General features: G+C 37.7%; 2 protein-coding genes across 3 annotated transcripts; one reads left to right on the top strand and one right to left on the bottom strand.

The window, feature by feature from the left end:
- Nucleotides 1–1,927: 1,927 nt before the first annotated feature.
- Nucleotides 1,928–15,953, bottom strand: LOC113072321 (CMP-N-acetylneuraminate-beta-galactosamide-alpha-2,3-sialyltransferase 1-like). Of its 2 annotated transcripts, XM_026245336.1 has the most exons (8): nt 15,855–15,953; nt 15,656–15,725; nt 14,729–15,015; nt 4,458–4,651; nt 4,178–4,357; nt 4,030–4,075; nt 3,590–3,709; nt 1,928–2,934 (listed from the first exon to the last, which is right to left on the bottom strand). In XM_026245336.1, the coding sequence occupies exons 3-8, from the start codon at nt 14,993–14,995 to the stop codon at nt 2,767–2,769; spliced, it is 975 nt and encodes a 324-aa protein (XP_026101121.1). In that variant the 5' UTR covers nt 14,996–15,015; nt 15,656–15,725; nt 15,855–15,953; the 3' UTR covers nt 1,928–2,766. The 2 variants fall into 2 exon arrangements, with proteins under 2 accessions (XP_026101121.1, XP_026101119.1); XM_026245334.1 differs by lacking the exon at nt 15,855–15,953 and having other exon boundaries at nt 15,656–15,804.
- A 631-nt stretch (nt 15,954–16,584) lies between these two features.
- Nucleotides 16,585–21,288, top strand: LOC113072320 (CMP-N-acetylneuraminate-beta-galactosamide-alpha-2,3-sialyltransferase 2-like). Its single transcript, XM_026245333.1, has 7 exons — nt 16,585–16,772; nt 18,179–18,572; nt 19,255–19,448; nt 19,538–19,717; nt 20,191–20,236; nt 20,466–20,591; nt 20,690–21,288. Exons 2-7 carry the CDS (start codon nt 18,297–18,299, stop codon nt 20,777–20,779), a joined length of 912 nt encoding a protein of 303 aa, XP_026101118.1. The 5' UTR covers nt 16,585–16,772; nt 18,179–18,296; the 3' UTR covers nt 20,780–21,288.
- Nucleotides 21,289–21,851: the final 563 nt, after the last annotated feature.

Genomic DNA, 21,851 nt, shown 5'->3' with positions numbered 1-21,851 from the left:
TTCCACAGGGTAGGATTATTGTATTGGATGGAGATTTTAATTGCACTTTAGATTACACATTAGATAGGAATCATGAAAAACCGCATAATCCATCAGCAGATGTTTTTAATAGAAAATTGATAATGTATTATGATCTTGTAGATATTTGGAGAGAAGCTTTTCCTGATGTAAAACAATATACATGGATAAAAGTAAATTATACTATTTTTCCTGCAGCAAGACTTGACAAAATTCATGTAGAAATAAGTGTCATTTTTTAATAGTTGTATTACTCCCAGTCAGATCATCATTATATGTCTGCCAATGTCACTACTGCTCAGAGCAAATTTAAATGCCCCTACTGCCATTTTAATAATAAGCTTTTGCAGTATCACAATTTTTAACACTCATTTACACTTTTATGTGGGGCAATGAGAGAGAGAAAATCTCAGTACATGTCTCTGAGTCAATGGTGGGACATCAGTAAAGTTCAATCAAACTTGAACAAGGTATCTTGCAGTTGAACATTGAAGAGGATGATGGAAGTACTGTTGAATTTTTAGAAACAAGAAAAATGAGATCTATCAAAACGCCTCTTCAGCTACAATCAACTGGGAAAAAAAAGTACACCTTTTGTTATTAGGCCAGTGGGAGGAAGAAGGCATTCCAAAACTTCCTCAGTGCTGCTCCTGGAGTTTAGAGGGGCTTAAAGTGCTGGGGTTTTCTTTGGAACAGAGCAATGCATGGAAAGAAATAGGGTAGGCCTCTATAAAAACGTGGCTGGGTGCTTACAGAAATGGAGAATGGATCCTTCTTATAGAGGGAGGGTTCTTGTTGTAAAAAATCTAGCAGCATCAATGCTATGGCATCTTTTGACTGTTATTGACCCCCTAAAACATCTACTGCAAAGAATATAGAAGGTATTTGTTGATCTTTTTGGGGAATGATTTCACTGGCTTCCTTCTGGTTTGGTTTATAGGTTGAATTGAGGTCTGTGAGGGTGGTAGAGAAGTTGTGGCCTAATGGTTAGAGAGTTTGACTCCTAACCCTAAGGTTGTGAATTCGAGTCTTGGGGTGGCAATTCCATGACTGAAGTGTCCTAGAGCAAGGCCCTGAACCCCAACTGCTCCCGTGGTGCCGCAGCATAAAAGGCTGCCCACGGCTCCAGGGGTGTGTGTTCATGTTGATTTTAGGCTTGAAAGCTGCTCTTCCTCCTCCAGTTTTGAAGTCATGTCATGTTTTCATTAATTGTTCAAGGTTGGTGCCACATTTTGCATTGTTGGGAAGGATTATTGGCGGACTGGGCTTCGATTTTAACAAAATTATTTTTATTTATGGCTGTAGGTATTCTAAACTAAACAAGGAGCGATGTACTGTAGGCAATTTTATAATTGGACAAGCAAAATTATCTATTTGGAAGACTTGCAGTCAAAAGAATAAGAGTAAAGAAAAAGAAGAATTATTTATATATATATATATATATATATATATATATATATATATATATATATATATATATATATATATATAATATATAAACTACAGGAAACATGGTTGAATACAAATAGGGTGTAAATAGTGGTTAATTTGTGTTTTTTTGAAGATGACTCTTTACCATTTATTTGGTGAATACTGTAAAAAAAATAAATAAATTGTGTTGTCCCAAGTGTGCAATCTTTTGATTGATTAAAGATTTTTTAAACCTCTCTCTCTGTGTCTCTTCTTTCTTGCTCTCTTTCTTATAGCTTAATTAATAACTGCATTGGTTCAAGTCTCCATTACCAGCTTTAAAATTATGTTTTGGAATTAGCAAGAGTCATTGAATGATATGTGGCAGAAATATTCCTACTCACAAAAGCGATTTAACTACAAAAACTGAACGAATCCCTTTAAATATATAATCTGATTGATGTTGTGAGGTGTGGTAACCATAGTATAAGTGGAATAATTGACTCCAGGCCATTGGATTATTTGAAAAAATAATGCATACCTGAGGTGTAATGGCCCAGACACGAAGGGTGTGCATTCTTTCTTTAATAATGAATTGGCCTGTCATCAATTATTCCTTACTTAAACAATATGACAAAGAAGATTTTTGTTTTGTGTTGACATTTCTTATTGGTACAGGATTTTTTTTTTGTTTCAACCAAAATAGAATTTGAATATCCATAAAACATTCCAAATGTCTTACAGATTAGTTGGCTACTTTAGTACAAGAACACCAGGTGCATACCATATGTTTACAGTTTGTAGTATTATAAATATGAGTAGCACAATATACAGCATTTGTTACAACCAAAATAGAATTTGAATATCCATAAAACATTCCAAATGTCTTACAGATTAGTTGGCTACTTTAGTACAAGAACACCAGGTACATACCATATGTTTACAGTTTGTAGTATTATAAATATGAGTAGCACAATATACAGCATTTGCTACAGCTCCTAAAACATTGTTACCATAGTTAGCTAACATTCATATTAAAATATATTTATTTGTCTTTCATTTTTACATTCATTTTGTAGCTGTTTTGGTTTGGTTTGTTTTGTTTTATACACCATTTTGAGATCCTTCATTAAATGGAAGTCTTATTTATCCCTTTATATTTAGAAATCTTGTTTCTTTGTTAAATGCGTAAACAAATCTGTGTGAATGTTGCAACATTGTGATAATCATAAGGTTTCTTAACACATTAAACTCTTGGATACAAGAAAGTGATATAATTTTATCAACATGTTAACAAAATGACTTAATATATTTAACCGAAAATGTCCATTCCTGGTCTTATCTATAACCTTTATATATTGAAATCTTGTTTCTCTGCTGAAGTTGATGGATTGTTTTGTTTTCAAAGTCTCCACCATGAGGGCCGCCTTTATAGTGAGTGCGAGTTCTGTCAAAGTAATGATGCCAGGTTCCAGTACTTGAAGCCCCAAACCCAAAGACATTCACCTGTGTAAGAGACAGAGCAGTTTTAGCTTGTGTTTTAGAAAATCTAATCTTTTTTTAATCCTAACAAAACACATATCATTGGAAAGGTCTGACAGTCAAGATTCCATATTTAGTCATTGTTCTGTAACAGAAGACATATTGTGACAGACAATTATTGATTTGTGACAGAAAACTGCATTTGAATAGTTCTATAGATATAGATGATACGCCTAGGATGTAAATTATGGACTAATTCATTTTTGAGGGAACTAACCCTTTAAGTAGATGGTGGGCAGAGTCTACCTATTTGTGGATTAGTGTGCATCTAGAATGCTAGAAATGTTATAAAATCCACAAATGTGTGTAGCAATGCACAGATCCAAAGAAAACTATTTAAAATGTACAGAAAATCCACAAATGAATGCCTGGCAAAATTGTGTTTGTGACACAAAAACATATTTGTTGATATTGAGGTTATAGAAGGTGATCGTTAAGATCAAATTTTGTGTGCATGTTCAAATGATTTTAGTGCCACTTTTAGGCAAATTATAGGTAAATATTTTCATTTCTGTTTTATGTGTACCTTTTGATTTGGTTTCTAATATATGATGTGCCTTTCACAAGCATAACGTCGGTTTATAAAATTAGTCTAAAATGAAAATGCAAACAGTTTTACCTTATCACAGATATGCATGGCAAATATTATTGTAATGAAGCCAGTAGATGGATATCTGCCATGTTTCAGAAGCCATTTTTCATAGACGTATTTTATGAAAGCAGGATGGAGGACCATCACCTAAACAGAAACAAAAACATTAATGAGACATACTGTCATAGTTATGGACTTCTGTTCTTACCGAGTTTCTTTATTCGGTTAGTTAATTAGCCCCACACCTGTTTCTGTTTCCCACTGATTATGTTCCCAGTATTTAAAAATCTGTGTTCTCTGTTTTTGCTTTGTCCACTTGATGTTTGAACATCTGGATTTATGTTGGTTGTGCCACACCCCCCCCCCCCCTTTTTTTTTTCTGTGGATCATTACAATGACTATTTTTGATATCCTTCGTGCAATTGCTTTGAATTTAATTGGATTAATTTAATGATATGGTTACTCACCTTGTTCTCATCTGCTTTGATTGAAGGTTTGACTCGTGTGTAGGTGCTGAGGAACAAAAAGATGGATTACTAATTATGCAGATATAATATTTAATATTTCTTTCATAGGTTTTTTATTTTTTATTTTATTTTTTTTAACTGTGCTCACCGCGTGATGTGTCTAGTGGTGAAGGTACTTATGAGCCACTGCATGTCGCGAATCTTAAAGGGAAAAAGCACCAAATGGGTTGAGTTGTCCAAGTCCATGGCGCTTTCAGGATACAGAATCCGGTGAGTTGTCTTTGACCCCACATCCCTCTCATAACCTTTTGTCGGGCCTTTATTTATCCTGAGAGAACAATACAAGTAACAGGTATTAATAAGCTATCTAAAGAACTGATGTTGTAGAGAAAATTTGATCAGATTATGTGCATTATTCTGTTTTTTACCTAATCACAACATCATGGAAATCTATTAGAGACCCATAATGGGATCCCAGAAGGTTTGCAGAGTTTCCCACCACAGCACAGGTTCTGCAGCGATCTGGACTGGCGTCTGAGTAGTGCTCTTTATCAGGGAAGAGAGAAAACATCTGATCCACCACCTCTGTGTAGTTGATCCTGAACATTGATGGCTGTAGACCCTGTACAAATATTTGAAAGCTCAAGATAAGCATCAACGAATATTGTTTTATTAATATTGGTTTACATAATATTGACATTACATAATAGGGACGTGCGAAGACAGTTGATTTGTATCTTCATTTTCACGTTGAGAAATTCAACATGACTTGATCACATGACTAGTTTTACTAAGCTACTGCAGGAAGTTATGTATTTTAGGACATAGCATTTAAAAAAAATGTTTGCCCTATAAAAACCTTTTTAGGTACTTTTATGTGTGATTTTTTTTTTTTTTTTTTTTTGTGGAATAAAATGTCTAAGTAATGTTAAAATCTTACTCATGAATTGCAAACTGTCACTGTTAAAGACCCAAAAGCATTCTGTGTCACAAGGATAAAAAAGTGTTTAATATAATTCATAATGAACACTTTTTTTTTTTTTTTTGAAAACTTATATGCATGTTATACCCCAATACAAACACATGAAGTCTTCATTTATGGGTGAGGTCCCATGATCTACAGTACTGCTGGAAGCCTATATATATACTGTGTGTCTATATATATATATATTATAACCAAGATTAAACTGTGTCATTGCCCCACTGCCCCCTCCTCAGGTTTTTCATCCCCAAGGAAAGGTGAAATCCACAAAGTGCCTCACTGGGTTGAAGCTGTGATCCAGTCTTCACTTTTGTGGTCTGCTGTGGGCCACTGGCGGGTATCACATACCTCAAGGGTTTAATCCACCAGAACTCCACATCCTGGCTTCTATGACTGCCTCCACTGAAATGTCAATGTCAGCGCTCAATTTGCTATCTTCAGCTGCCCCCAACTCAGACTGACCCAGAAGAGCCCCAGACCCTCCCAGCACAGCATGTTCAGTTCCAGCGGTCTACTGTTGACCTCTGCTCTTGAAGGGTTGCCGTTCCCAGATATATGGAGCCATCCTGTCCTGGTGTAAAACCACTGTCTGTGCCCCAGGCCTCTTTTGAACACGGTAAACACACTTTCTGAGCCTCTTCACTACATAACAGGGTCCAACTCAAGTGCAATCCAGTTTAGGTGAACATCCCTTCTGCCTCTTCAGATTATAGACCCATACCAGCTCTCCATCATTAAAATCACTTCCCATTGCAAAGCCCATATGTAAAACATGACAATAGCCTCTTTCACACAGTAATACCAGTAAATTGCCGTAAAATTACTGGAAAAATACAAACTTTACCGGTAAATACAAAAATGCGCTGTTCACACAGTCAACAACATTCCATCTTTTTTTCCGGAAAAGCACCATTCACACATCCATTCCAAAATACCGGTAAATTGTGTGACGTCTTTAAACTCTTATTATCCATAGAAGCTGGCTGATAATGAATAACTATTAACGCACTTATAATTTTATTTTTAAACACGGAGGGTAATACGTGTTCAGTATTTCTGTTGATGGTTTCATTTTTGTTTCAATCTTTAGTAGTCATGCAACTGCTTTTGTTACAGAGACAACTTACCCAGCAGGCACAGGATGTAGACTCCAACGTCAGTTAGACGTTGGATTTTGGTTGAAAATGAAAATCTGGTTGATGTCTAAATCCAACGACTGTTTGAAGTCAAGCTCCAACATTGGGCAGATGCTGAATATTGGCTGGAATAAACATCCCCCAAAAATAACATAAACATTACACGTATTACCAGCTTAACTTATTACTAACCAGTTTGACTTTATTTCTGTCAGACGTCTACAGAAGTTCTTTTTGAGAATTAACGAATTAAGTTTTATTCGGAAATGTTTGGTCACCATTATTGTGGTCAATGTTTGCTTTAGTTGGGTAGTTTGACTTTTGTATTAGTAAGTTTGTGGTTCTTGTAATAGTTTTAACTAAAACACATCATTTATTGTAAAATGGGCCATAAACAAAGATAAGGTGGTATAGTTTTCATCATCATAAAGAAGAGTGATTGAGGACTCTTGTTGTCATTGATCCAAAGTGGTTATTTATTATTAGTGAACTATATTATGTACTTTATATACTTTTTTTCCACAGATCAGACATTCAGAATTTTCATTTTTAAATACATTATGGGAGAAATTGTTTTCGAGACACATACACATCAATAATAAGTATATGAATCTCAACAATGGTGACATGCTTCATGCAGCAATGCATGCTGGTAGCCACCAAAGTATAAATCATGGCTCCCAGTATGCATTGCTGCATGAAGCATGTCACCATTGTTGAGATTCATACGCTGACTGTTGATGTATGTGTGTGTGTGTCAGTGTAGGTAACTTTTATTGAGCTTGTGTTTGTTAAAAGATTTTAAATGATTCTTATAATACTACTGGATCTGAGTTTGTAATATGAATGTACTAAAACCCCAACATAATTGTTAGACTAAAAAACATCAGTAAATCAGGTTATTTCATGATGATTTGTAAAACCATCAACAGATAACAGCCATCACCTGATCTAATGTCACTTTAACTTTCTTTGAAGCTGCAAATGTGCTTGACATACACACTATCACAGCAGCCAAAAAAGACAAGAGATATAATAAGAGTTAAGACCCCAACTAATGGAAACACTAATCACTGTTATGGTGTTATGGAAATTAAACATATTAGAAAAACCCATTAATTTTCAATAAGAGCTTTTGTAGATGTTTGACAGAAATAAAGTCAGTCTAGTTCGTAATACGTGAAGCTGGTAATGCTGTTTGTGGAGTTGTTTAATCCTCCTCTGCTGAGATCTTGAGATATTTAATGTGCTGCCATGCATTTAACCTTTTGTTGCAGTGTGGTGCTTATTCCAACCAAAATTCAACGTCTGTCTGATGTCGGAGTTTGACGTCAAACAAAGTTGGGTTTAGACGCCAACCCGACTTTCATTTTCAACCAAAATATGACGTCTGACTGACGTCACATTGATGTACTGTGCCTGCTGGGAGACGACTGGTTTAAATAATTATACTCACTATCGATAAAACACCCGATGCTGTCGGGAGCTGACCAATTTATTGAAAATCATCTGGAAAGGATTAATAGCACAATGAAGTTGCAATTTTAAGTTGCAGTCTGTAAGACGCGGGGCATTGCAGAAAAGGTGCGTTCACGAATGTAGCCATGCTGATTCAAATTCGTTTCAAATAGTCTGTCAGCGCAGATAAACAGTTCTGCGTTCAAACGGAGTTCAAAAGATGCCTGAAAAAGTAATTACCATGAATGTGACAGAGGGAAATAGTAAAAATATATATGAATTATTTACTAATAAACTAGTGTTTTCTGAGTCTGTGTGCCAAGGATGAAGTTGCCTGACTCATCATTTCCTCATTAGATACACCTTCTATACGGATTAGGCATAATTGTATTGAGATTGTTTGTTTGTTTGGGGGTGGGGGGAGTGGATGTACAGTTCGCTCTCCACCTTCAATACCACGACTTGGGTGCCCTTGAGCAAGGCATCAAACCCCCAACTGCTCCCCGGGCGCCGCAGCATAAATGGCTGCCCACTGTGTGTGTTCACTGCTCTGTGTGTGTGCACTTCGGATGGGTTAAATGCACAGCACAAATTCTGTGTATGGGCCACCATACTTGGCTGAATGTCATGTCACTTTTCACTTTCATTTTATTTTAGACAATTCGTGATGAAATATAGGCTATGTAAACTCTCTCTCTGTGCTGGCCGCTTTAAAAACAAAACTTATAGGCCTGTTTAACGATCAAAAACTGCTCCAAACATAAACCAAACTATTTTAATAGCTGAAAAAGTAGTATAAGCTGTTTTGGGAGAATTGGGGGAAAAAGACGGACTGAACATCCTCAATTGAGTTGCGGGGCAAACCGAAAGTTGATGCCGAATGTCCAACACTCTTCTCCACTGCTCCGACTTCTCATTTACCCTATGTGTTTTTACCTATGCAAAAACTAAAATAAGTTGTAAAACTTAACGTTTTTTAAAAAAATGTTTTTATTGTGTTCATCATGGTGGGCTGCGTGTGATTTCATGCTGTACCGCGGGTTGAGATCTGGTTTAGAGCTACCGGATTTGTGGAGTAGCAGGATCCCCAAATAGATTGACAAAAGTCATAATAGGAACAAGAAATACTTCCACTACTACTTCGTTTGTGATGGTCGTTTATTTTTATTATGATTAATTTTTTTTTTTTTTTTTTTTAGATATTAAGACGCAATTTTTTCAGTTTATTGACCTTACTTTGTCCTCTGAATGCATTGCTTTCGGAGACCGTTAACAGTTATTTTATCATAAGTTACTGCATCTCTAACAGTTTCTCTCAGATGACGACAAATTTCTTCATCCGCCCGGATAAGGAGAAGCACTTTAATTTCACTGTTGCTTCAGTTGGATGACATTTATTTTCATTTCTTAAACAGTGCATGAATGCGTCACATTGTTATGATTGGCCCGGAGTAGACGTCTTACGTCACTGCATTCTGAACTCGTACGTGCTCATAATGGTAATTCATAGGTCACTTCGATGCTGTGGTGACGTCACCTGCTATGGGAACATCCCTCGGCGTAACGAATGTCTGAAGCCCTATACCATCCCGCCAATCCTATTGGCCAAATAGCGCTTGGCACCGCCCTACGCATGCGTACGCTTCGTATACCTGGGTGCCGCACGCCATTTTGCTCAGATTTCATTCCTTCAGGGAAGCGAATCATCTGTGCCCTAGGATTCATCTCGCATTCTCCAGCGGTTTCTACGAGCAGTGTTAACTCCTCTTCGTGGACGCAATGAGTCAACGAAAGGTAAGAGCTGTATAATTGGTTTATCACGAGGAGGCACTCGAGATGTTTATTAGCAGCCTCTCTACATGTTCTCTCTGTGATAGCCTACGGCTACAGTAAAAAAAAGAAAAAAAGAATCTGCGCTCTGGATTGTATTTCTATAAGTCACCTCGCATCTAACCCCCACCGTTTCGCTTCTGCGGTCACAGAGGCCCCGCACGAGGTGTTGGTAAAGGACGATATGTGCGGCTTGACTATGAATACAGTGATTCACTGGAGTTTTTCCACTTGCTCGCTATCCCCCACTCGAGCATGTTAATCAGCAGATTTGTTTTTCAAGCAAATCTGTCGAACCGCGGCTTCGAACTCTGAGTAGGCTCTGGCCGGCACACGCAGTTCTCTCCCTCCGATCGGACAGGACAAACACGCCTCCCCTTCCTCAGTGAGCTATTTGTGTGGCTACCCGCGTGGTGGATAAACTAACCCCCCCCCCCCCCCACCAAGAGGTTTCGAGGTCCTGGAAGCAGCCTTAATCAGCGCATGTCATGAACGCTGCGGGTTTCGCCACCATTGCTGTACATGGGGGACTGCTGTTATACAGCGATGCCGTTTTTGAATAACTCTCTAGCCCAACGGATCACGCCGAACTCGGCCGCGGCCTAAAGTCTCGTCGAAGGCGTATCGAATCGTGTCTAATTTCTGCAAATTTACTTCTCTTTATGGCGGTTATTAACGAGAAAGCCTCTCGTCCTCAACCCCCACGCTCTAACATTGACTGTCTCGCAGCAAAGGCACCTCGAGCGTCATTGAACTGAGCTATAATTTGAGCGCCCCCTCAGACACTCTGCACAATCCAGCCTTCAGAGTTTGAGGGATGGCACAAGGCTGGCAAATATGGCCAGTTTATGATGGCTCACACAGCTGCTTTATCTTGTTGGAATAAATACTGCCGTGGATACGCTTCAGGATTATACACAACGAAACGCAGCGACTTTGACGCATTCGCTTCCTTCCTGTTCGCCAGGGACTGTGCCCTCCACTAGAGAGTGCTGTTGGACTGCTAATGCATATCCAACCCTCTCACTGCAGTCCCCACGCTCTAACATTAACTGTCCTGCAGCAAACAGCGCTTCGAGCAGCATTGGATCGAGCTGTAACGCCAAACGTTCCCTCAGACACTCTGCGCAATCCAGCTTTCAGAATTCGAGGGGCGATTCAAGAGTCCTGCACAGATGACCAGTTTATGACGGCTCGCACAGCCGCTGTTTTGTCGCTAGTGGCAGAGCCCGATGTTCAATCTGTTGGCCTAATTCCTGCCGTGGACACGTTTCAGGAATATACACAATGAGACGCAACGGCTCTTAAGCATACACTTCCCCTGTGCATGAACGCCATGAGCTTTTCGTGCCCGGACATTTTAACGTGTATGACAGTGTTGCAGGAAGCGGATATTTTGAGACCACTAGTATTGTTTTCGGCCCAACATTTCTAAATGGGTGTTATGCACAATTTGTCATGGATACACCATTCAGTTTCGAAGGGGCCTGCCTCCTTTCCGCGGAATTCTTTCCACGGTGGTGAAACCGATGGAAATAGCGATGCTGCGACAGGAGATGTCAGCTCTGCTGAGCAAAGGGGCTATAGAAGAAGTACACCCCTCTCAGATGGAGTCAGGGTTTTACAGCCGTTATTTTGTGGTACCAAAAAAAAATGCGGATTGCGACCCATTCTGGATTTACGCCGTCTGAATCTTGCACTCAAACCGAGCAAATTCAAGATGTTGATCGTAAAGTCTATTTTGTCTCAGATTCAACCAAATGACTGGTTTGTCACGATCGATCTGAAGGATGCATACTTTCATATTCAGATCATCAAGAGACACAGGAAGTTCTTCCGATTCGCTTTAGAGGGCAAAGCGTATCAATACCGCGTTCTCCCTTTGGCTTGGCTCTGGCTCCCCGTACTTTCTCAAAATGCATGGACGCAGCTCTGGCCCGATTGCGGCTCCAGGGCGTTCGTGTTTTGAACTACTTAGACGATTGGCTGGTAATTAGGGCAATCGCAGGCTCGAGCACACTCTCATCGGGAGCTTGTGCTGAATCATTTAAACAGCCTGGGCTTACGCATGAATTTCCAGAAAAGTGTTTTAATCCCCTCTCAACGGATAACCTCTCTGGGAATAGACTTGGACTCTGGCACGATGACAGCAAAGCTTTCTCTCCCGTGCGCACAGTCGATTGCATCATGCGTGGGATGCTTCAAAGCGGGTCGCACAGTGACATTGAGATTGTGCCTCAGACTTTTAGGTCTAATGGCAGCAGCATTCCCCGTAATTCATCTGGGATTACTTCACATGCTCCGTTTTCAGTGGTGGATGAAAAGACGAAATATTTCACCCCGTTGTCTTCCGCATCGGATGATTTTGGTGACACGGAGGTGTGTGATGTCGTTAAAACTATGGATGTCAACCGAATTTCTCCTAACTGGGGTTCGGCTGGGGATTTGTGCTTTCTGAGAGACTGTCACGACGGATGTGTCTTTGACCGGTTGGGGAGCTGTTTGTCAAGGGCACCCAGCCCACGGATTGTGGACAGCGGCACAGCGCAGTTGGCACATAAACAGGTTCGAATTACTGGCGGTTTTTCTGGCACTCCAGTATTTCTTGAATCTGCTGATCGGCCGTCATGTGCTGCTAAGATCAGACAACACAGCAGTTGTGTCATACCTGAATCATCAGGGAGGATTACGCTCTCGCCCCCTGTGCAGGCTGGCGAGACATGTTCTTCTTTGGTCTCAGAACAAATTTCTGTCGATCAGAGCTGTTCATGTCCCCGGACGTTTGAACTTCGGAGCGGATTTGCTATCCAGACAAACTCTGGAGCAAGGGGAATGGAGATTACACCCCAAATGGTGAATCTCTTATGGCAGATTTTCGGAGAAGTGAGAGTGGATTTATTCGCGTCGAACATGACTACTTATTGCCCGCTATGGTTCTCCCAATGCCCCCCATCGCCCTTGGGCTTGGATGCGTTAGCTCACAGTTGGCCCAGGACCAGTTTGTATGCTTTTCCTCCAATTCGTTTTATCCCAGCAGTATTATCCAGAATACGGCTGGACAGAGTGGAACAGCATGCTGCTGGTGGCTCTGCGGTTGCACACACAGCCGTGGTTTGCGGACCAGATCAGTCTGTTAGCGGGCTCTTCATGAGCTGGTGTAAATTCGTAATATGGATCCAGTTTACTGCCCAGTGGCTTCAGTACTGGAGTTCCTTCAGGACCGTTTTTCGGATGGAGCGACACCAGCCACTCTAAAGGTTTACGTGGCAGCCATTTCAGCTTACCACAAATAAATATACGGTGCCTCAGTGCGCCGTCATCCACTGGTTTCTCATTTCATACAGGGTGCGCGACGGCTGAGGCCTTTCCGCCCCGTGCGAGTTCTTTCATGGGATTTATCCATTGTGTTTCAGGGTTTATCAGGGCATCTGTTTGAGCCCTTGGAAACTGTACCGGATAAAATCCTGACTCTGAAGACACTTCATCTTATGGCTTTATCCTCCCTCAAGAGAGTTGGGATTCACAGGCTCTCTCTGTCTCACCCTCATGCATGGAATTTGCACCGGGCTCTGTGAAGGTGTTGTTGTGACCGAGGCCTAATTATGTCCCTAAGGTCACATCTAATCCCTTTCCCTTTCAGCAAGTGATTCTGGTGGCTTTATCCCCTGCTGAAGCCGGGTCTGGAGATCTAAGTCTTTGCCCTGTGAGAGCTTTAAAGACTTATGTGGATCGTACAGCCCCATGGCGTGAGTCTGACCAGCTGTTTGTCTGTTTTGGACATAAGAATAAAGGCCATGTCCCATTGGCTGGTGGAGGCAATATCTTTAGCCTATGAGGCGCGCGGACTCACTACGCCCTTAGGGGTTAAAGCTCATTCCACGAGAGCAGTGGCTTCTTCTTGAGCTTTTCTCAGTGGATCTTCTATGGATGATATCTGTGCTGCGGCAGGTTGGTCCTCACCGAGCACATTTATGAAGTCTTACAGTCTGGATGTGAGGATGGCTCCTGGCTCCCGGGTTCTCTCCGCTTGAGCAGATGCTTCCTTGGATCCCAGCTATCAGGTACGTCAGGCGTTATGGTATAGCGTTCCCATAGCAGGTGACGTCACCGCAGCATTGAAGTGACCTATGAAAGGGAACATCTCGGTTTACGTATGCATCCATGGTTCCCTGAATAGGGAACGAGATGCTGCGGTCCTGGCCGTGCCATAGCTTGATAGCATTCTTCTTCAGTCATGAAATCTGAGCGAAATGGCGCGTGGCACCCTGGTATACGATGCATACGCATGCGTAGGGCGGTGCCAAGCGCTATTTGGCCAATAGGATTGGCGGGATGGTAATCCTATAAGGAAGTGACTAAAACTGCAATTCGTCGACTGGCCGCATGAGGCTGGCTTGAGGCTGGTAAATTGCCGGAACGAATTTACCTGTATTTTTTGAAAAGATCCTGTTCACCATGGTTAAAGTTCACTTCTTGTCACACAGTAATTATGTTCTGCCCTGTTGATGGCCCGACTATAGTAAGAAATCACCCTCTCTCCCTTTTTCCTCTACTGGGAAATAACTGGAACCAGATCCATGTTGCTGGAATCTGTGTCCAAGATTAATGATAACCTAGGGTTTGGGGCCGGCACATGACACAAAGGCTCCTTCAGGCTTTCAAAAGCCTGCTGCTGTTCTTGCCCCCACTGGAACCGCTGTGATTTCTTTGTTAACTCATGGAGGGGTGCGGCAACAGTTTTGAACCCAGGGACGAATTTCCGATAATACAATGCTAGTCCATTTTAGGGAAAATAATCAGTCTTTATAATAAATATTTGAAAATCCAAATCTGGATTTGAAATGTTTATGTTATTATAACTTAAAGATGGTATGTGAAAGTTTGAAACAGAAAATAGTGGTTTTCATCTTGCCATTTTCTTGGTAAAGAAAACATAATTTTACTTAAATTAATCAAAATTGATTTTAAACAGACAATAAACTAGTTCTACACACTGGACACTGAAGTCTTTTATGATATTAAGTCCCTTAAAAATTTGCTACTTTTATATTAAACTATAAATATGATTTAAGATGTGGAACTCTACAGTAGAAATACTGAAACAAAAATCTTAATCAGTATTTTTTATTATATATACTGATGTAAAGAAGAAAAATTATGCATTACAATAAAAAAATGGACAGGAAATCCATTATAAAAAATGTGATATCGTTATAATTACATACAAATGTTACTTATAATGTGGAACTCAATGGCAGATAAAATGTTTAGCATTTAATATTTAAAGACTTACCCTCCACCATCTGTAGGTGTCTCGTCGTAACACGCTGTTTTTTCTGTTCAGCAGAGGTGTAATGCTGGGGTCGTATCGATAAATGAACCAGTCATCGTCCATAAAACCCATGACGCAAGATTTACAGGAGCATGAAGCTTGAAAGATCGAGTCATCAAAGGAATCTACAGTATTATCGATCGGGTTTTGGGTGAACAAAAGAAGGATAGTCATGAAGCTGAAAATCAGGGTGATGTAGCGAGGCGTCAGTCTATTGAAGATGTTCATCTTTTGCGTGTGTCGTGTTCCTGGTGGACAAATACAGTTTTATTAGAAAGATAGAAAAATGACAGTTATACTTTGTTATTCATTATCTTCAAAAGACACAGTTCTGTGTTCTGAATCCACAAACACGAGATCATGTAGCAGGTTAACTTGCCAAAATTTCTGTCATTTGGTTGATTGTATGAGTTCTGAGATTTTAAACTCGATTTTCGATCCATAGTTCAATTGAGGCAATAAACAAATACAATGTAAATTCGACTCCTCCTTTATTTTTAGAATAAAAATTATTTATCATTGTAATTGAACTTAACTAAATGTATTGTTTTGGTGTGAATAAATAAATATTCTATATTTATACGCTATGATTATAATTAATGGTTCCTTTATTCAATCGTTTCAATTCGATTGAAAATTTAAAACATAAAATCACTTTTACATAAATACAAATATTTAAAACAGTGTTTTACCAAAAATAAGAGTTAATCACGTTCAACAATAATTCTCAGACCGATTTGCTGAGTTTGTCAAAACTGTTGTTAAATAAGTAGCCAATACAAATGTTTCAGATTCTACGATTTTCAGTGACAAAAACATTAATGATTTCTCTGAACGAATTTAATAACAAATGATCAATTTAAAAATTACCCAGAGTATCAAACTTACCAAAATGATGAATAAAGAATATCAGGATAGGATCCTCTTTTGTCTCCTGTAAGCCGGTATTTATTGAGGTCTATAAAACATCACAAGCAAGTAATAAATTTTTCTAGACTTTATTTCTTGAACTGATACATCAAAATATCTGAAAGCTTCTGCACCTCAACGGGAAAGTATTTCAAGTTTGTCGCTCAGGTGGTTTTACCTGTTCATACCTTCGGGGATGATACAAGTGCAGTTACCAATAGAACAACAACAATAATAATAATGATCTATAAACCCAACCAGTGCTTCTAGTTCTTGGTATAAATCAAAGAAAAATTGTAACCCAAGGAGATATTAGAGAAACGGTACTGACATAATTTAATAAAGTCTTTCAATCTGATTTATTTGTGCCTATATGTCTGCATAGTGAGTTCTTTAAAAGTAGCGTCACAGTCAGCATTGTGAGTGGGGGTGATGTAGCCTACCTGTCAAATAGTAGCCATCAACCTTTACTCCACAAGGATGGGCTTTTAGAATAATGAATATAGACAATAAGCATGCACGTACATTGACTCATTTCTAAAATAAGATTTATTTCGTTTAGAGGTTCAGTAGGCTAAATAATAATAATAATAATAATAATAATAATAATAATAATAATAATAATAATAATAATTATTATTATTATTATTATTATTATTATTATTATTATTATTATTATTGTTATTTTTTTAATTATTAAAGATGTTTGTTTTAAATGAATAACCTAAAAGGTTTTGGTGAGACTGATAAGATGTTTTACATCCGATAAAATAAAAGAGGATATGTGGCACTGTAAGAATAAACGGTCCAAAAAGGGAAGAAATGTTTAATCGCAAAAAAAAAAAAAAAAGCCTAGGCTACATTGAATCGCGGTCTTTGAGAATATATTTATCAATTATTTTAAAACTCTGATGATGAGAAACAAAATACTCGATTTGTCCACACCGTGGATATCAATCATTTTAATAATCAGCAAGCTGTTTGAATGACAGGTTAAATCTGCTCTAACCAGTCGCACACCCTACACCCTGCTGACATTCACGATCAATGTCCACAGACAAGCACACATCGCTGGATTCAAAGCTGAACACTAAATGTGAGTAAATGTTTTCGCTTTGTCACACTTAACTCTTTATTTCTCAGGTGTAAGAATTAGAGATATTTAGTCCATCTTTTATGTCAGTTGCTTACAATGTGGAGTGAAACATTCATCCTCGAGTGAAAAATAAATACATAAATAGAAATCTTTTTTTGTTAATGTGTTTACCGTAATTTCTGTAAAGTATAATCCTTAATTAGAAGATTAGGTTCACAAAGCATTTTTTTTTAATTTCATGAGTACGTTTCAAATATCAAAAGCGGTTCTGCTTTAATTCTAAAAGGCAAATGACACAATCATGGTATAATGCGATGTTACTTAATATACACTTTTTGCAATATTTGTTTTTAATTAATTATAAAGAATTCCAGGAACCACAAAACTGCTTGTCCCCACAGCCATGTATACAGGCAAAGGTCTTTATTTTGCAGTCAAAATCAAGGTTTTCTACCATTTAAATTACAAAAATGTATTCATAACTGTCAAATAGCCTACATGATATAAATGGCACAATAAAATAAAATTCTTGATAAATCACAATAATGACATCACTTGACTTCCTCCTTGTTTTCTAAAGATCGATGAAAAAAGCCCATGTTAAGTCGACTGTTTCTTTTCAATTATCAGAAATTTAACTCACGATTTCATATGAAGATTTTAGTTGACGTCACTTGTATGACCTATTTATTGTAAAAAAAAAAAAAAAAAAAAAAAAAACAACAAAAAAAACACTATAATAAAAATGGATTAAACTACTTAATTTAGTGAGTATGCAATGATTGACAACATATGGTTTACCTTTCAGCATACATTTAGTACAATTCTTTTTTCATGAAAATTGTCAGTGGTGTTACCTTCCTTATGTGTAACACCAGTGAAGATCAGTATATCAGGTCTTACGTATGTCACTTGTGATTCATTGTGTCACTGGTGTTACTGTGCTGTGTTACCGTACTGTTTATTTTTTCCACATTAAATAAAACAAAATCTCCTTATTTCTTGTATTTTTATTATTTTCATGTGCTGAAAAAATATCAAGAAAAAATATTTTATAAAATCTTTTTCATATTGATAAAGAAGGTAACACCAGTGACAAAAAAATGGCTTGAAATAACTTGAAATAATTGCACAAAAAAAGCTAAATAGAAAAATAATTAAGCTGTCATGTATATGTATTCATAAAGTCAAAAGGTAATCTAATAATGTGGTCTAAGTTTAAATGTTAGAAAAACCAAAAGTGGACGTTTCTGTAGAATGACCCATTTATGCCTGAGATTTTCCTACACATAAACAACACATGCACATAGTGCTGTTGATGTAGAACATGCTTGAAAAGTCTACTACTCTTCCTCTAACCCTTCATTTCTAAAAATAAATGTTTTTATTGTTATTTATTGCTCAAGGTCTTGCAGATGATCTCAAGATAAAGTGCAGAAAGGTGCTGAAGAAATCACCTGGAATCATCTTGACCTCACTCTAAACACCAGAGAGTTGAACTGTAGAAGCCCCTCGGCTTTCAAAATGCGCTGGTGTAAATATCTAAAGGTCATCTTGGTTTTGTTATGTGCCACCATCTTTACTGTGACCATACATAAAGTTCCTCTTAGACATTTTAAAGTTTTGGTGAACAATAGTGTGGTGGAGCGGCTCTTTCATGAAGAACCCTGTGCTTGTATGGAGCGCTGTTTGGCTGCAAGTGACGACAAGTGGTTTGCTGAACATTTCAGAAAAGATGTCCCACCAGTTCTCTCTCTCAACAACAGTGTCCTCCCTAAACACATCTTTAACTGGTGGCAGGTATTGTCTTCATGTGTTTCTCATTTATTACTTCAGCCCACTTTAATTTACATTAAGCTGGACTGTTCACAATTCAGAATTTAACTGAGAATACTAATTTATGTCTAAGGCATCCTTTTATTTAATGGAGCATTTATCTCAGTATCAAACGATTTATCAGAAATCATTCTAGTGTGCTGAATCATTGTGAAAGCACTCTGACTTCTTCAAAACCAAGTTCTGTTCCATTGTATTTACAATTTACAATTTTTCCATTATGTTGTGACAAGTGAATTCTTCTTGAATTTAATTGCAGTCTATTTTAATCTAACTATATTAGGTGTGGCGAATTCCATTCATATTCACACTGTATAGAAGGCAGTTCTTTGAATTCTCAACTGTAAAAGGAGAACAAGGAAGAATAATATGTTTATTTATTTTTAAGTAGGAAATGTAGATATACACAGAATGTGTATGTGTACACTACAGTTAATTTCTTTCTGGACGAAAACAAAAAATCTTACTAACCTCAAACTTTTAGATGGTAGTACATATGCATATTTTAACTAATTAGCTTCTTTAATGTCATTAGTGTTAGTTTACATAAAATGTTCCTAATGATTTTTATTTGATTTTGGTTTCATGCTGATAGTAGAAGTGTCACTGTAGAAGAGTCACTGATTCAATTTTAATGTATTCACAGTCTCTACAATCTACAAAGAGCAAAGCTAATTACTCCCAAGTAATAAAGGAGCTGTTTTCTGTCATTCCTGAAGAGGAATGGTACAGAGATGCTGGCCCGTCCCGCTGTCGAACCTGTGCTGTGGTGGGGAACTCTGGGAAACTTTTAGGATCATACTATGGTCCTGTTATAGACCACCACGATTTTGTGTTTAGGTAAACTTATATTTTCATGACACTTTACCATCAAGAGGCGAATTATGATTGAGACTATAGGCTAATTTTTCAAATTTTGATTTCTACAGGATGAATAAGGCGACAGTTCAGGGTTATGAGAAAGATGTGGGATCCAGGACGACCCATCGTGTAATGTACCCAGAAAGTGCAATCCATCTGGACAACAACACACACCTGGTGCTGTTGCCCTTTAAAACAATAGATATCCAGTGGATTACCAGTGCTCTAACTGATGGATCTATCAAACGGTGAGAAAACATCACAAAAACAAGGTCACATTTCACCACAAAATTAAAATATTATTATTTTTTAATTATATGTTTATAAATATTTTTGAATAAAGAAAATGAAGCTTATTTTTACAACCATTTTCATCAGTTAAACAGTCATTTTTCCAGATTTCAGGAGACATTCTTACAATGCTTCCAGAATTATATCTATTTAAATCAGCAACAATGTTTTTCTGTTTACACGTCACTAAGCCATGTGTACATTTTTCACAAATTAAGTTGAGAGGATAACCTGCAGAACTGCTAGTTATGAAAGAACAAATATGACTTTCCTGGTGTGAAACTTATCTGACTTTCAGATACTGTATGGTGACATTATATTTCTTATATTTCTTTAACAATCTAAACAGTGGAATTCTGCATTTCAATCTCTAACTCACAGATTTATTGAATTGGTTTGACCTGTTTTTTCTTATTGTATTACTTAACAGAACACGGTTTAAGGTTATAGACAAGCTACAAGCCAACAAGGACAAAGTAAGTATTTTACAATAAACTTTTCCATTAAATATAATTGTCTCTACAGACTTCACCAAGGAGACCTAACAGCTATGGAGACCAATGTTAAGACACAAAGACAATACATTCAATAGATAGAAATCTTTTAGCATTACCAATACATTGATGCTGTAAACACTTTTTTCTTTTAGACACCTTTGTAGTTTCTAAAATGGCTTATAATTTTTTTTTCCCCTCATTTTTTCAGGTGATGGTTATGCACCCTGCTTTCATGCATTATGTGCACAATACGTGGCTACACATTAAGTCTCGAAGATCTTATCCATCTACAGGTTTTCTTGTGCTAATATACGCCTTGCACATTTGTGATGAGGTAAAGCTTTTAGCAGTTACTTTTTAAGATTTGTGTGCTGTGCTATGATGTCAGTTTCTGTTGCTGATGTGTTTTTTTGTTCGTTTTACTTCGCTTAGGTAAATGTGTTTGGCTTTGGTGCGGACGATAAAGGCACCTGGCACCACTATTTCGAAAAAAACACCCAAGTCTTTAAAACGCACTGGTAAACACAGTGGTGGGATTGAGCTTCAAACCCTCTTAGAACTTCACGAAAGGAGGCTGATTCATCTATACACAGGGTGGTGAAAAGGATAATGAAGTATGAAGTGACACAATTTATCAATATTTAATTATATTTATGATAAGTGCATATACTTTATGCATTTACTACTTGTTCAAAATGTGTTTTGGCTCTGAAATCTTTTGTGTGTTTTTATTTGTATTTTATTTATTATTACTTTTTGAATGTTTAGATAGCAATGATATTGGTTTTATTATTTTGCATCAATCAGTTGGGTGTGTTTGTGTACACAAGCAAGCAACAAACATTTTTAATGTAATTTAATCAAATGTTAACTTTAAATTTGTATTGTAAATGCAACATTTTAAAATGAAAACTGATATACTGAAGGCAACATATTAAGTGCACATACATATCATTGTTTTTCCTTCAGTCCTTTGGTGTTGTACTTGCACATGATCACAAATATTATTAAACTATTAAACCATATGTATTCATATGTTCTTTAATCCTCTGTTAAATTCTGAAGATGAAGCTACAGTCTTCACAAGGACCACTGTTAAATCTGCATGATGACATGTGAGTTATGTATTAACATTTTTTTTCCCGTCCAAGACAGTGACATTTAAAATCTCAGTCCTTATTGTTCTGTCATCACCAAATAAACAGATAAATCAGCAGTTCATTAACTTGATAGTTAGTCATTTTCATTCCTACTGAACTATTACTTAAAGTAGCTTGTTTTACTTTCAAGAATCTTTAATGATCTTGCTGGTGTGTGTCACACCAGAATGATTTAGAAGAAATGAGGGACAGCTTGAACCAAATGCAGAAGAGCTAACTACAAAACAAACAATACTCAAACAACAGACAAGAGTTAAATAGACAACAAGACAAAGGTAATAACAATCAGGTAATGAGGAAATGGATGAAAAAGAAACCAAATACAAACTTAAAGACATCAGAAAAGGCAAAGGCAGGGTTGGCCTTTTGAGGAGATGCAGTGCACACCGCCACCTCAGATGAGAAAGAGTGCGTGACCCACACACACACCACAT

The sequence above is a fragment of the Carassius auratus genome, unplaced genomic scaffold (genome assembly GCF_003368295.1).
Source record: "Carassius auratus strain Wakin unplaced genomic scaffold, ASM336829v1 scaf_tig00008829, whole genome shotgun sequence".
Lineage (NCBI taxonomy): Eukaryota > Metazoa > Chordata > Actinopteri > Cypriniformes > Cyprinidae > Carassius > Carassius auratus.
Note: the sequence above shows the minus strand (reverse complement) of the source record. Positions and strands in the feature narration are given on the sequence as shown.